Source organism: Haplochromis burtoni, unplaced genomic scaffold, assembly GCF_018398535.1.
Source record: "Haplochromis burtoni strain Fernald_Lab_line unplaced genomic scaffold, NCSU_Asbu1 Contig_321, whole genome shotgun sequence".
Lineage (NCBI taxonomy): Eukaryota > Metazoa > Chordata > Actinopteri > Cichliformes > Cichlidae > Haplochromis > Haplochromis burtoni.
Window position 1 is genome coordinate 551,093 of NW_024582682.1, and position 14,186 is coordinate 565,278.

The 14,186-nt window shown below is 45.7% G+C and overlaps 1 protein-coding gene across 12 annotated transcripts in view; it reads left to right on the plus strand.

Annotated features, from left to right (window-relative positions):
* myt1lb (myelin transcription factor 1-like, b) overlaps positions 1 to 14,186 on the plus strand; it is a 107,102-nt gene that overhangs the window by 25,721 nt on the left and 67,195 nt on the right. For 10 of the 12 annotated variants that reach the window (XM_042228396.1, XM_014340017.2, XM_014340023.2 and 7 more), the window contains exons 2-3: positions 8,331 to 8,444; positions 13,937 to 13,982. In XM_042228396.1, the coding sequence (XP_042084330.1) occupies positions 13,937 to 13,982 (46 nt within the window). In that variant the 5' untranslated portion in view covers positions 8,331 to 8,444. Of the gene's footprint in view, positions 1 to 8,330; positions 8,445 to 8,589; positions 8,856 to 13,930; positions 13,983 to 14,186 lie in introns of those variants that run through there. The other 2 variants (XM_042228397.1, XM_042228400.1) reach the window with 2 other exon arrangements.

The window sequence follows — 14,186 nt, forward strand, 5'->3', positions numbered from 1 at the left end:
TTTTTTCTAACAGCCACAGAGAAGAAGAGAAAGAGAGGAGACTCATCAAGTAATTAAGGCCCTGGCTCTCCCTTGGAAATTAAAGGAATGGCCCTTTGCTCTCCTCTCTCTCTCCCTCTCTCACTCGTCCTGCTGGGCTGATTGCTGTCTGGCTTCTTTCCTCACCTGAGTATTTCGCTCTCTCTCCCAGGCAGCCAGCCCATATTGCATTGTGCTGGTGATTACCCCACTGTGGGTAATTGCGGCGGCTGTTCGCCCAATGTTATTTCCCCCACTCTGCGCCCTTACAGGGGAGGCGCCTCCCCAAAGAAGGAGGATGGAGGAGTGCACTTTTAGCTGCGTGTGTGCATTTGTGTCTTTTTAGGAGGGGTGCAGCTAATAACGAGCACGGCGCGCGCGTTGCCGCGTTGCCGCGTTGCCGCGTTGCCGCATTGCTTTATTTTCCTCCCAGACTGCCGGCGTGGACACCGCATGGCTCGCCGCCTGTGTTTGCGAAGCCTCGGCAGGTCAGGCGCGCGGTCAGTTCCATCTCTGGCGTCCTTGAAGAGAAAAGTGGGTCAGAAAACTGCTTTTACCTTGGCGTGCTCTTCCTCTTTGATAGGTGCAGGGAAGTCATAAAGAGCCAGTCCACTTCACTGCCTGACAGCCCCTCTCACCCTTGAACCTCGGAGTCTCCGACGGCACCGCTGAGTCCAAAGATATTTTGTGGGAGAGATTCAGACCGACAGGCAGATTCATTTTCTAGCTGTTGTAGCAGGAGATCAGCCAACAGCTCCAATCAGAGATGTGCTGATTTGATGCAGGTGTGTCTGTTTTCTCTGCCTGTGCGCCCGGTGTGAGAGGCCCGCAGCCTCACAGCCTCAATAAGATTAGAGAGGAGAGGGGCGGCAGGGGGAGGAGCTCGCTCCTGCACTCTGCTTTAACAAGGACATTTCTGTAATAGTCCAACAGCCTCTGGAAGGATCCTGGAGGTGTCGGCTATTTCCACAATCATTGTTTTTGCTGCGAGTCAGCTTTAAAAAGGCATTCATATGTAAACGAATATGCTGCGTGATGCTGTTTTAATTTTTTCGGTGTATCCGATGAAGCAGAATTTTACTTTCACGTGAATATAAAATGAACAGTTTCAGCTTCGGGCCCTCACAGTTCGCGAGGCCGTTATTGTCCCGTGCAACGAAAAACTCTCAGGGATGAAAAACATGTTTAAAGATGATCCCGGTACCACTGCTCCGAGCCCACGTGGTGATCCGAACCCCGAGAGTTTACCCAGAATGCACTTCTGCTCCGAGCCCACGTGGTGATCCGAACCCCGAGAGTTTACCCAGAAGGCACTTCTTTAAGTTTTCTCCATTGAATAATCAGAAATGTGAGTTTGGCTTTAGAGCTTTTAAGCTTAAATGTGTTTCCACAGACTTGAGTGGATTTCTGTGGTTCTCAGTGACAACGGCTCAAAATCCCCCCAAAACCCAAAAATGTGATGCAACACATGAAAATTTCATCTTTTTTATTTTCTATGAGTTTGTAACTTGAACTGAATCTTTGTGCTTTAGTGACGATAAAGACTCATAAAGTCATACAATCAATAAGAGGGCAGATTTCATTGGCTGTCAGGCCAGGCCACACCCCCATTGCTGGATGAAATAGTGAAGTGGTGCTGCTCAGTAAACGACAGTTTTCAGAGCTCGTTTGGAGAAACATGGGATTGCTCTGTTTGATTGCTCGCCTGTTTTCATGGACTTTGACCAGCTTTTCCCACCTCTGTGTACTCGGAGGGTCTCTGAAAATATTCACATTTTGAAGGTTAAATATCGCATAGCAACAATCAGCTGATTGGTTGATTTTACGTGGGGTGACTGGATATGAGAAGGTGTGATGAAAAAGTTTGAGACGTGTAACGTGTCGTCCTTGCTCTTCACCTGCAGCAGGATTTGTTGGGGAAACGCTGTAATATTAAAGCAGGCTGGATGCAGGGTCGCAGGATTTGTTGGTTTGTGCTGTATCAATGTTTTGACAGTGTGGTCAGTGTAATGCCTCGCTGGATTTAGAGGGTTTGGGTGGTTTAGTTTGAGGATATAGTGGATCAGGTCTTTTTTTTACACCAGAACCTTTTGAATTACTAACCTCTGTGCTGTCGGGGCATGAGGGGAGGGAGGGGGAGCTCCTGCAGACGCTCCGGAGGTGGATCTGCTCTCTGCACAGCCGCATGAGCAAACGGCGCCGACGTGGCGTTAGAAGGTTCGGGTGCCTTTCAGTCAGAGAGGAGATGCGTGCTGCTGGTTTTATCCCCGTGTGTTTGCGGTCCATTGATTTCCAGCGAGCGGCGTGAAGAAGAGAAAAGGCGCCAGCTGGCTTCATTATCAGACCGATCCCATCTCCAATAAACACATATTTGTACGCAGGCATACGTTAATTCCACTTCTCATCACCGAGTTATCTCGCCCTCTGCCTGCATGCCGTCGTCCCCTGTCTCACCTTTCTCTGAAGAAGCTCGTGTCTGCGCTGCTTTTGGGGGGATGTAAATATTTTATTCCTGTGGATCCTCATAAAGTATTGAATTAGATTTTTTTAAAAAGGCAGGTCATAAAATGTTTTAAAGGCTCTTATTTTCACTTGTGAGACATAAAATTCTACATTGTTTTCATCTGTGTGTTACATGTGCATTTAACCTGCAGGTTAGAGACACGCTGCGGTTTGCCTTCTGCAGTAATGACTAAGGGGTGATCTGTTTTCTAGCTTCACATTTGTATGGTGACACTCTTTTAGAAAGGCTTTGCATGAGTCACAGTTCATAATAAGCCTTCTTTATTTCATAGCCGCTCCCTTCATTCTGTATGAAACAAGCCCGTGTAGCTCCTCCACCTTTAAGCCAGCTTCTTTTGGATTGGCTGTCCTACAGTGGCTCTGAACAGCAGGTGGGTGGGGTTTGTAAGTCTCAGTGACATCACAGAGCTCCAAGAATAGAAAACACGGTGATAAACTGAGTGTTTAGAGCAGGCTGCTGCCTGAGCTTTGGGCTCACAGCGATTACTGAGTTCATTATTAGAAACTATACAAAGAGATAAATTGTCTCTCTGTGACCGAGCTGGACGCCCGGTCACAGCAGCTACGACACCTCGGTAAAAGAATAAATGCAGAGACAGAAACAGTTAGACTGATGGAGTCGATTAGCTAAACATACAGCGGTGAGCTTACATCTAAAATGAAGGCAGGTAACTGTCCTCATCCTTCATGGCATAAAGCCTACTGAAATGGACACATATGAGGGAATAAGTTAGAGTAGAGTAGAGTAGAAATATCCTTTATTTTCCCTCATTGACAAGACAAGAAGAATATAAAATAAAAAACAAATGGTAAATGGCCTGTATTTATATAGCGCTTTACTAGTCCCTAAGGACCCCAAAGCACTTTACATATCCAGTCATCCACCCATTCACGCACTGGTGATGGCAAGCTACATTGTAGCCACAGCCACCCTGGGGCGCACTGACAGAGGCGAGGCTGCCGGACACTGGCGCCACCACCTGACCACCACCAGTAGGCAACGGGTGAAGTATCTTGCCCAAGGACACAACAACCGAGACTGTCCAAGCCGGGGCTCGAACCGGCAACCTTCCGATTACAAGGCGAACTCCCAACTCTTGAGCCACGATCGCCCCAAGAAGAACAAGAAGGCAAAAGACAAAAATATTGTAAAGTTATTGAAAATATAAACTCAGACTCAAAGACGCGTGCAGCTCAGTAGCATCATTTCCTCAAAGAAACTGCAGAGATGTAAATAACTTATTGTGTTTAATAAAGATTATCTCTGTTTTTGACTCATAATTTTGGAACATTTCTTCATATCATGGTGATAAAAAGCAGCGTCAGATCCTCCATCACCCACCGCGGGACGTGTGACCAACAGGAGACGGTCTTACCTGTGACTCTGAGGAGCAGAGCTTCTGTTATCTAAAGCAGCAAAGATGAAGAATCAGGACACAAATGGCTGAGGATGCATCTGCAGCCTGAGTCCTTCTTCATCTCCTCTGGCTGTGAGTGTGTTGTGTGTGTGTGTGTGTGTGTGTGTGTGTGTGTTGTGTGTGTGTGTGTGTGTGTGTGTGTGTGTGTGTGTGTCCGAGCAGTGAGGAAATAGAGAATACAGAACATAGAGGAAGAAACAGAGAGAGATTTCATCTCCTCTCAGCCTGTATACATATCGAGAATGTAGGTCAGGCAGCCCCAGTCGCTCTCAGAGGCTGTGAGTGTGTGTATGTGTGTGTGTGTGTGTGTGTGTGTGTGCGTGCGTGCGCGTGCTTACACATCACATGAATAAAGCATGTGTCTCTGCTGTAATATGTGCTTATATGTGTGTGTGTTTCTGTGTGACTGGTGTGATTTCTTTGGGTGTGATGTGTGTAGTTTGTGTCACAGCCCATTTCCCATACTGCAGTGTACATCACCATACAACAGGGTATCATTACAGTGAGTGAGTGAGAGTGTGTGTGTGTGTGTGTGTGCAGCCAGTCTTCCAGCCTATTTACAGTGTGTACTGTGGCTTTGATAGATAGAGAAGCCCAGAAAAGGGCAGGCATGGTCTCTTCTTTTTCTCTTTAGGCAATACACAAACTGGTCCCCACCTACCACACACACACACACACACACACACACACACACACACACACACACAACACACACACACACACACAGTCTAGTGTGCATTCACGCTGACACAATATTCTTCACCTCTGCGGTCCTTTGTAACAAAACAGGGAACCACTGAATTTGTCACTGTTGTAAAGTGTGTGTGTGTGTGTGTGTGTGTGTGTGTGTGTGTGTGTGTGTGTGTGTGTGTAAGAGTGTGTGTGTGTGTGTGTTCCCATTCGAGCTGAAGGCCGATTCCTCCTCCGCTTTGCTGCTGTCGCTGTCCTTGTGCTGAAACGTGCAGATTAGCAAACCGACTGCATGACCGGAACAACATCGACACCACCAACAGCCACGCTGCATCGCTTTCTGCTGCAGATACACACCTTTGTCGGTCTTCTTTTCTCACACGCACACGCTTCGTGCTGATGAGGAGTCACAGAGCTGTGATTTGTCATCAGCCTCCACATGAAGACCTTGATCAGAGGACAGACCCATCACTTGCACTCTGATTATAAAGACCCAGGAGTGTGTGTGTGTTTCGGTATTTAATGGGGTAAAAGGAGGAGAAATTTACTTGAAATCATTCGCAAAACTTGATGAATTTGTCCTTAGTTAGGAGACGCTACATAAAACCTGTGCTGATTACTCACGTTAAGCTCGATGAAACTACCTACAGTTCATCTGACGTCCACCGGAGGCTCCACCAGCCAGTCCGTGCCCACAGACTCCCATGTTAAACTAAACATGTTTACAGCCTGATACAGAAACTGCTTTTGGTGCCTGTTTACATTTTATTAAAATGTAAAGCTTGCATTATTGGGGGCGTGGCCTCTTTGACTGACAGGTGGATGGTGACACAGGCGGCTGTAGCAGCTAGCTGCCTGCTAACTGTTTGTGCTGTTGGAGCATTTGGGACCATTTTTAATGACATCATCTGAAAATAACTTGGCTGCTGTGAGATTAAGATAAGTTCTGGGATTTTATGTGGATGTTACTGAGCAGTGATTAGCAGGTGTCTGTGTCTGAGCTGGATCCTGCAGGATCTGGATCTGGGTTAGTTTGTGATGTTTGCTTGAGGACTCTGAGAATCTTTCCCAGTATCTATTTATGGACGTATGTCACCAAAGCTCATTGGTAAACATTCCAGGAAGTTGAGCCAAGGTCCAACTTCTTGACCAAACTTGCTAGCCAACAGAGCGACTGAACCAGTCTCATGACTTCCTGTGGAGTGAATTACAAGAAAACTACAGTTTTTTCTTCATGGTTTAGACCTTGATAAATGTTTTGCACGGTGCTGGCTGTGTGGATGTTGGTTATTTGCTGCCCTCTCCAGATGTTTGACTCCAGAGGTTTACTCTAGGGGTGGGGGAAAAAATCGATACTGTGTAGTATCGTGATATTTTGTTTGCTAATAATGTATCGATACAGGGACAGCAGAAATCGATATTTTGTTACAAAAAAGGTTTTTTTGCTCAGAGCATGTTGATCCTTTTTCTGAGCAAGAATCCTGACATTCCTTCACTGTCCAAATGTGTTTAACTGTTTTTTGGCAGCAATAAACATGACAGTTTACTTATTTTAATTTAAGACATGTTTTATTTTAATTAAGTTAATTAACTTTTTTATTTAATGTAAAATTATATATTTTTTTAATTTACTTTCAAATTCTTCAGTTGCTGAAGGGGCTGCGTAGTTTTCATAAATTGCATAGTTTAGAAAGCTATAATTGTACCAGATGGTTGCATTCAGTTAAGTTGGACTAGACTGTAATACAAACCGTTCTGTTTGTCAACAATAAAACTGACTGAAATGAGAGAAAGACTGAGTGCGAGACTTTGATATTAGATAAAATGAATATTGATGAAGTTTACCTTTATGTACAGAATCTGAATATCGCAAAATATTTTTAAAAATTGCAATAATATCGTATCGTGCGTTAAGTATTGTGATAATATCGTATCGTGGGATGTATGGTGATTCCCACCTCTAGTTTACTCTGTCCTGTGACTGCTGCTGAACTCAAATACAGGAGCTAACCTGCTGTAGTTATTGATATTATTGCAAGTAAAGATGAACACAGATGAATTTTTCCAAACCCGTTTAACAGAAAGATGCTAAACAGGTAAAAAATAATAAAACATGAAACTTTTGAATGATGATGTGAAGATAATATCAGAATGTTTAAACAGAAATGGAAACTTTGGGTGAGACCTGATTATTACTGATGTTTCTGTGCAGCTTTTTCAAACCTGACGCTGTAGATTTACTCCAAACTGTGCAGCAGCAGATTAACGACCTCGTGCTGTGGTTGGATCATCTCAGACCTTCTCTGGGCTCAAGTCACCTCCATTTTTGGCATCTTCAGTCCATCACTGAGAACAGCCTTTAATTTACAGTTAAACATTTGAACTTTTTCTACATTTTCACTGGATGCTACTTTTCTTAGATTAAAACATTTTTGCACAGTCGTCCGACAGACAGACGAGCGTTCGCCTAAAAAGGTGCTCAGAAACAGGAAGCAAACGGCACGATTGATTCTTTTACCTCTCGAGCTGCTGTTTTATCTGCAGGTTTTACATTTCTCGCAGCCACCCACGTCCGAATTTGCTCCGACTTTGTTTTATTCCCACGTTTTCTGAATGAAATGCCCCGGAGGCTGTAATCAAATACGAACCGGCAGCCTCTGACGCGTTTTTTTTCATGAAACAAAGGCAGCGGGGCCGCGCTCGTAAAGTGAAAATATAGTTTGAGTGTCCCATTGTTTCACATTAGGGTTTCCTGTTAATAGCCACTTTCAAAGTTGTTTGTGCGATCCCCTTACAGCCCCCACCCACGCTGCCTCCGCACGCACCATTCAAACTACAAAGAAGAAACGCTGCAAAGAAAATGGAAAGCAGAGGTGTGTGTGCGTGTGTGTGTGTGTGGATGGGGGGTAGAAAGAGACCCCCTGCTGGTTCAAAGTAAAGTCCGCTTAAGCACCAGCACTCCTTTTACATAACGCAGACACACTCAGTGTACGGGTGTTAGTCCTCAGGGAGCAGCTATTGTTTGGATTCACTCTGCTTTCAGCGTGTGTGTATGTGTGTGTGCGTCTGTGCGTGTGTGTGTGTGTGTGTGTGTGTGTGTGTGTGTTACGGCCGTCTGCTGCGCTCCCTATGGGGGCCTTCACTCTATACACCATCGACACCTCATCTGTTCTCGTTCCATACGTTTTCTCAATTAGCTGCAGCGGATGGAGGAGCATTGACAGGCAGAGGGAGGGTTGACATGTTCTCTCACACCTCCGTCTCTTCTGTCTTCTTCCCTTTCTCCATCTCGGGTCATTTTTTTTTCCATCGACAGAGCGGGGACCCCCCTCTCTGCCTCCTCTTCCTCGCGCTCAGCAGAGGATGGAGAGCCGAGGAGAGAAATCATGGAGGCAGGCACGGATCATTAGCTATATTTGTCCCCACTTCCTGCAGCAGATGATAGATCTAGCTAATTACCCCATGTTGCCAAGCCTATCGCACACGACAAGCGGCCGTCGTTATGGCGGAAATCAGCGTTGGCTTTGGCGTGCGCCGCATAGCTGACGCTATATGACTATTCATGAGCCCGGAGTCAAAGGAGGAGAGGAAATTTCAGATCCTGTCACGGCTCTGTGTGTGAATGTGATTGTTCTGGGAATGATTTTAATGATGCGTGTTCTCCTTCCTCCCTCTGTGCAGAAAATGAGTTTGGAGGAGACGTGGTGAGCCGCTCCTCCCTCGCCGAACGTCAGAAGGTCACGCTGGAAGCAGAGGTCGGGGCCAACGAGCTGTGTCACGCCCACAACGCTTCAGGTACAGCGCGTCTGCAGGATCATTGCCATTCATGTTGGTTTTCCTCCTGAAATCATGGCAACAATGAGCTTTTATGACTCTTTGTACTGATTTCTGATTTATTTATTTGCTCACACAAAAATGTGTTGGCAAAACCAAACTGCAGGTTCTGGAGCTTCAGCTTCGATCGCTGCCTGGATATAAAAAGCAGATTCAGCGATCCGTCCAATAAAAGCTTCAGCCAAACATTTAGGAACCAGATTTTTTTATTTTAATTTATCAGCTTATCGATCCCCTGCTCTGAATCCTGTCCTGCTTCCTGGGAAAGCACCTGAGACCATGAAGTCATCAGGAAAGTGAGCAGGAAGCTTATTTTCCATACAGTCAGCCAGAGGAGTCGCCCTCTGCAGGACAGCAGGAAGAACTGCACAGGTACATTTTAGTGCTAGTCTTAGCTTATAGCTGCACCCTGTTGCATAGATGTGGTCACCTCTGGCTCCACCAAAGCAGCGGAAAGATCGCACAAACATGTCCTGGTGGTGTGTCCATCCTTTATGGCTAAGTCTGAACTGTGGTGTAGGGTCAGGTGACTACAGAAGCCCAGATGTTTACAGCTGCTTTTATGTTTAGTAACGATCAAATGCGAGGCTCAAAGATGGAATTTTTTCCAAGCGTCCCGGATGGCGAGGCTGAATAAAATCAGAGTTTTATGAAGGATAAAACACGAGACCCGCTTAGGCGTTAAAGAAATCAGGTTAGTTTCACATCCATACCGTTACAGCGCGCTGTCATCGGCGGACCAGCTCATAAATTGTTTTATTCTATTGCGATCGCAGCATTTCAGCGCCCTGCACAGCTGCTGTCACCCACCAAAACCATTTTCATTCCTAGTTAGGAATCACTCCCCAGATTTCAGCCTCACACACGCACACTCACACACACACACACACACACACACGCCGAACGCCCACTCAGATGCTATCTCGGCGGCCCTTCACACTAATTCAGATGCACTTAGCGTCGGTTTGGCACACGTGTTTACTGCCACTGGATGATGCACGGCGTAAATACCTATTTGCAGTGAAATTCGATAATGCCAGCACGGTTTTGGTGGCTCCCCCCTGCTGCTACGCTGCACGGAATATCAATGTGTGTGTGTGTATGTGTGTGAGGGTGGGGTTGGGCGCCATATGCCTGAAACGCATTCTCCCAAAACTTCAAGGGTAAAACAAAGGGAAGCAATGACGATGTGAACTGTTGTGACAGATGTCTGAGCCCCACCCCCTCCCCCCCTCCCCCCTCCCCCATCACCACCTAAATCATAAACACACACATACAAAATGCTTGTTCTGTGTCTCTGTGCATATTCAAATGCTAACCCCGTTTCTCCTCCCTGAAACCTTTTTTTTTTACATTTTTTGATGCATTTTATTTTGGCATTGATTTCGACTCTGATCAATGCTGCTGCTGTTTCCTATATGTGAGCTGAATTAAGAGTCTCGCTCCCGTTCATGACCTGGCTTCGTGTGTTTGTGCAGCCCAGGCTAATATTCATGGATGCAAATCAGAAAACACGTGAAGAACTTCCGAATAAGGACGCGCTAAAAGGATTGTGCTCGGTTTGGATTCTACCAAACAAACCCGCGAGGACGTCATGCGTGAAATGAAGAGTGAATTACTCCGTTAGCTTCATTAACATTAAGGTTGTGCATCAAAACTCTCAGCCTCTCTGAACTGGACTCATTCTGCTGCTTCCAGCTCTGTGGTTTCATCAGTGAGCAGCTTTGCATGATTCTCTCCTCGTAATAATCCTTCTTTAACCGCCTCACCTCATCCTCTGTCTGAAACTGCTTTAGCTCCTCCCCCTTTAAAGCATTTTATTCTAATTGGCACTCTGTGACAAATAAACGGAAGGTAGGTGTGGCTTCTGTGTCTCGGATGACCATGTAAGGGCCAGCTCTGTGACGTCATAAAGATCCCGGAGAATAAAAAACAGTGATAGTCTGAGCTGTACCTCGCAGCACTGCTGAACACGTGTTTGTCATGTTTGCACGAACACGCGGCGCTCATCAGAGGGTTCATCTAGGCGCCACTGAGTCCTACACCAGTCTGAAACGTGATTGGCTGACTGCAACATTAATGTTCAAGCTGAGATTTTGTGTTTCTGTTTTTTTAACTGGCCAACAAACATTTGTGGCTGTTGTCCAACTTCAGACTAAATTCTGCTGAAACTTTTATAATAATTCCTGTAATTTTAGCAGGAAGGATTACTGTTGAGCCTGTGAAAGCTGATGAAGCCGTTTATTGTTGTCAGTGTAGAAAAATAAAAAACTCTGATCTTTGCTGTTAAACTTTAATGGCCTGTAATAACTTTGTTTTTGAAAAATATCATTTTAGTTTTGATGTTTTGATGCAAACGTCACCAAACACAGTACATACCATGACTGGGTAACTCTGCAGGTTACTCATATTTTAGATTTAACATATTGTTTTATTATTTTGTAATGGATGAAGCGTACAAACTGTGGGGGGCGGGGGGGAACACTAACATTCTTCCAAACAGGACATGAATCAGCGGTTCCCCGGCGATGCCAGGGACTGATTGCAAGTATCTGAGCAACCTTGGCCAAGGTCACCTGCTGGGATGCAACCTGTCTGCAAACAGTCTCAGTCTGACTGATGGAGGTTTTTCACGGCCTCATTAATAATCACAGACAGGTCGTCAGCAACTATATTCTGGTTTTGTTCTTATATAGAAGCAAAGTTGCTGAGCGTTTCAGGCCTGTGAGCTTCTGGAGTCTGATTAGAAACAGTTGATGTGAGTTTCTGTGGATGTAGACGGCAACACATTTGTTTCCTCTTCATCCAGTCACACACTGATGACTGAGAGTCTTATTCCTGTTTCATGGATGTGTTAAAGCACCAAACTGCTTCAACGACAACAGGATCAAACGTTTGTTGGTTACTGTCTCCAGCTGCCGTCCCCTCGTGTCCTGCTTTGAATCACAGTTCTTACTTTGAAAACGATGAACGATGAGTTTATGAAAAAAAAAAGGAAAATTCATTAACTTAAACATTTACCGAAAGTTCAGTGGACAGCTTTCATTTTGACACACAATCAGTTAGTTGGGTTAAATCTGCTTGCTGTGCAGAAATAATCACACATGCAGAGTTTTCTCATTGTTCGAGGTGTTTTCTTAACTAAGCAGTGTGAACTTTTGGAGCAGGGATCAGCGTGACTCAGTGGTCATTCATCTGGGCCTTTAATGCCATTGATCCCAGCTCTAATTGAGACACAGACAGAGAAGGAGTGGGCCTCCAACTAATCCTCAATAAGCAGGCTAACCTTCATTACAGCCGTGACATTTTCCCATGGGGTGCTAAGAGAGAGAAAAAGCCAGACGGAATACGCATGACTCGCCAACATATGGCGAGCTGCAGAGGCGTGCGCGCTTCCCAGGTCCAAGTCTCCCGAGGAAGCTCGAGGGAAGTAAACGACGAGGCTTCCCGGATCCGCTCGTGTTCGGCAGCGACTCGGGCCTCGCTTCAAACCCTCAGAGAGAGTCTGACAGTGTCAGATAGGCTCTGTTAGTATGCATGTGTGTGCATTTAAACAAGCCGGGCTCACACTGTAGTCCACAGCTCATATCTCCTCTGCACGCATGGAAAGGCCAGCCGTCGCTTACAAATCAGTTCACAGGATGTTGGAGGCAGCTGAGAGATTTGGAGACATTTTTAAAGGTGCTTTATGTTGCAGGGCCTCCCGACTGAACCGCACGTGCTGACGTGTGTCGGACTAACATCCTGCTTCATCTCCGCTGATGAAGTGAAGCGAAAACCGTGAAGAATAATCCAAAGTCCAAAGTTTCAAACTAAATCAAATTCTTGTGGCCACGCAGCAATGTTTGTCCCACCCATGATACCGCTGGGGCTCATGTATGTCAGACCTGCACATCCCTCTGAGGCAGGTTTATCCTCTCAACGAGCCGTCATAAATCCCAACACCTCGGAGCGTCCCTGCTTTATTTCCAGATGTCCCTAAATATTCATGCCTGCCTGGCAGGTTTGGGCTGTGACGGAGGCCCTGTTTGGATGTCTCTTTTTATTAAACGTGATTTATTAACACCACACTTACTTTACTGTAGAGCCCCTCAGCTCTAATGGTGTGTTTCTTTACGAACGCCCATAAATGTTTCGACGGGAGAAAAATAAAATGATGAAAAGCGAGGATACCTCGTAAATCTTATTAGTGCAGTAAGGAGGGACCGGCTGAGCGTGTGTTGTTGGTGTGTGTGAGAGCGGGAGATTAAAATGAGACTAAAATGCCCAGTGCTCTCCTGTTTTATCAAAGCTTCTCTGGAACAACGAGCAGCAGCGATGCTATCGCTCCAACATGTGTAATCCACCTCAGACTGGATGAAAAGTCACCTTGTGGGTTTTTATACCTCATGTCGGCTCTTCCAGGACGGATGCTGCAGTATCTGTGCCTTTCATGGAGACGTAAAAGTCTTTGTTCCTTCGTGTGCTGGCTGTGTGCTCGCATGGCTCGTGTTAATAGTTAGATGATTCCCAACAATCACTTCAAATCAGCAGGAGGAGCTTCTAATGGTGTGGACAGGAAGTGCTTTTATTGTGCAGCTCAGTGTTTTGATATTGGTTTCAGTGATCCAAGTAAAATATTCTGTCCTGACAGAAGCGCTAATTCGTCAGCTTTCTGAGCCCCTCCTGGATGGATGAACTCCTCACCCATCTTTGAGGGAGAGGCCGGCCAAAATAAAGAAATAAAACCTACAGTTCCTCTAATGCCCACCAGGGGCTCCAGCAATGATGGGAGTCCTCATGTTAAACTGGCCTGATACACAAACTGCTTCCTCCTTCAGGACAGCTGTGTGACCAGGAAATACTGTTCTTCAGCCCCACAGCAGGGCTCCATGTGAAAGTAAGGTGGAATATTTATCCCAGTAAATGAAGAGCCGTCTGTGTTTGATGAGGTCAATAAATCTGTAACATGACTGATTGAACAGTCACATGTTTATTAGGGGTGCAACGATACACAAAATTCACGGTTCGGTTCGGTTCGACACTTTGGTGTCACGGTTCGATATTTTTTCGATACAAAAAAAAAAAAAAGTCTGACCACAACAGCTGTGTGACCACATCTGTTGTGGTCAGACTTTGGAAATTAATACGGTTCCCAAAGAGTTTCTGAGGAAAAGCGAAGCACAGCATTGGCGTTACACCCGTGGGTTTGGCTGTTTGCTTTCATGAGGTTTTTAGGTCTCTGTTACCAGTGCAGGGCGACAACTCGAATCTTACTGAAGGATTTTAATCATTTACATAAACGCTGCCGTCAGTCGTCTCGTGAAATGTTCTTTCCAATGTCGGGTGTGAATTGAAATGTTTGACAAGCTGCAGAAAAGTCCCGAGCACCTGAGCGAACATGGATCCAAATGAAAGCTAATTTTGCGACGTGTCTGTTGTGTGTTTAACAGCTTGTTTGTGCCTCTCTGCAGATGGAGGTGGATGCAGATGATAAGCGCCATCGCACACGCTCCAAAGGTATCTGCACACACACGCACATGCACACACACACCATTCAGGGTGACCTTCACTCCCCCAACACAAACACACACAGCGCACACACGCTACTGCACAAATCCCAGACTGTCACACTCGAGTTGGCTTTTCTCGCGGCTCTCTGCTCCTCTATCGCTCGTTTTATATCTGACAGAAACAGAAATCCACATTTTAAGAGCTTTGTTC